Genomic DNA, 1,867 nt, shown 5'->3' with positions numbered 1-1,867 from the left:
CCCCCTATCCTGCATTCCCTCTCTGTGACCTGTGTTTCCTGCTTGATACCTCTTACATAAAGTAAGCGCTTCTTAAAAGGCTTTTTAGCTTACTTTAATAGCTTAGAGTTATATAAGTACTAAGCTTATTAGATTAGATTTAGAGGCTATTTTTAGCTAAAGTTTTAATATAACATAATGTTATAATTATGCACAAGTAAGGTTATAGAGCTTTACAGAGGTCTAGTTCTATTACTGTGTAAAGTATTATAGTAAGTATAAGATGTTATATAAGAAATAAAAAAGTTTAGAAAGAAATTAGTAATTAAATACTTAGCTTAAAAGTCTAAGCGCTTTAGGTATAAATTAAGCCTGTTCTAGGTTTAGTTAGTGTTAAGGCAGTTTATGCTTAAGTTTATGTCTGTGTTATGTTGTGTTTGTGTCAGACGTGCACTAATAATACTCTAGTACGCGTCCAATACAGTTATGTCTGGGATCTGGGGAGGATACCGTGACACCATCCTTGTTCGTCTAAACCGTGGGGCATTCCCGGCTGATAGTGTGGAGGATAAAATAGCCTGGCAGTAGCTGTTTAGAAGATCGGATGAAGTGACTCCGCTCTCTAAGAGAGCTGAAGGCTCTCCTTATATACACCGAGCTTCGGAACATAATATCTCCAGTTCCCGAGCTGCGTCCCAGGCTCTGAGCTCAAGTCCCAGGCTCCGAGCCCCAGCCAAGGCTCTCAGTATACGCGACAGATAGCTTATAACCCAATCGTAGGTTGTAACAAGAACATGCTATCTCTAGATTCTAAGCCGCGTTCTAGGCTCTAAGTCCTAGCTAAGGCTCTTAGTATACGCAACACACCCCCTAGGTAAGCTGCGCAGCTGCTTACCTATATAGAGTATTAACTTAGCTTATTAGAGTAGTGCTGCACGTTTACTTTATGTTTATGCTTATTATATGTTGTCCCTAGTAATTCTAGTACTTATTACCCTAGGCAGCGCAATACTTATTTCCCTAGGCAGCGCAGGTCACGTGTGCGCTGTAACTACTATAATAAATGTAAATAAATTCTTCTACTTCTTAAGCTTTTTTTCTATAAATTTAAATAATATACTATGTGTAAGTTATTACTGTTAAAAGCTTTAAGAATAACTTTAAACTTATTTATAATCTACAAACGTGCATCTGTAGCTTAATAAAGCTAAAAGAGCCGCCCTCGCGCGTGCTGCCGCCCTGCGGAGCCGCACCGTCCGCAAGCCTGCGCCCACCACCCCCCGCCAGCCTCCCCCTGGTGCGCTCCGCGCGCAGTCCTGTCTAGGCTGCATAAAGAGTGCGCTTATAAGGCGCTTTAATAGAGGGTGCTATATTTCTGCTAATAGCAGATTCCGCTGCTAGCGCTGTTCCTTTAGGCACAGCTGCCTCCCCCTGTAAGCTCTGTAGTGGTGTGTAGAGTAATCTAGCTTTTAACTTCTTTATAGTCCTACTATTACTATCATCTAGGCGCAGCGTCTTATTACAGCTTTTATTATAGAGGATAAGTAGGTAAGCTTCTTTATAAAAATTATATAAAATACGACAACAGTTTATAAATAATCTGTAAAAGCAAAGCTTGCTTAGAGAAATAGTTAGTACATTAAGGTAGGTTATTTAGGTTAAAGAATAGTTATAGCATAATTCTTAGCAAATTAGTATTAGACAGGTAATAGACACATAATAACAATATTTAACTATAGCATGTAACTAATTACAGGCTGTAACTAAGCGTCGCTAATACTAATCTCTAACACACTAATATAGCTAATGCTAATCCTTAACATACTAATATAGCTAAAAACGTAGAATAAACATAACTAACTATAATTTAAATATGTTTTATATAACA

The 1,867-nt window shown here is 38.2% G+C and overlaps 1 protein-coding gene across 1 annotated transcript; it reads left to right on the top strand.

The window, feature by feature from the left end:
• Nucleotides 1-465: 465 nt before the first annotated feature.
• Nucleotides 466-748, top strand: BDR25DRAFT_352473 (uncharacterized protein; the record flags this gene model as incomplete). The annotated part of the gene is made up of 3 exons (XM_033695015.1): nt 466-538; nt 590-658; nt 687-748. The coding sequence occupies 3 exons, from the start codon at nt 466-468 to the stop codon at nt 746-748; spliced, it is 204 nt and encodes a 67-aa protein (XP_033550847.1).
• Nucleotides 749-1,867: the final 1,119 nt, after the last annotated feature.

The sequence above is a fragment of the Lindgomyces ingoldianus genome (assembly GCF_010093535.1).
Source record: "Lindgomyces ingoldianus strain ATCC 200398 unplaced genomic scaffold BDR25scaffold_8, whole genome shotgun sequence".
Taxonomy (NCBI): domain Eukaryota; kingdom Fungi; phylum Ascomycota; class Dothideomycetes; order Pleosporales; family Lindgomycetaceae; genus Lindgomyces; species Lindgomyces ingoldianus.
This window is presented reverse-complemented; position numbering and strand designations above follow the sequence as displayed.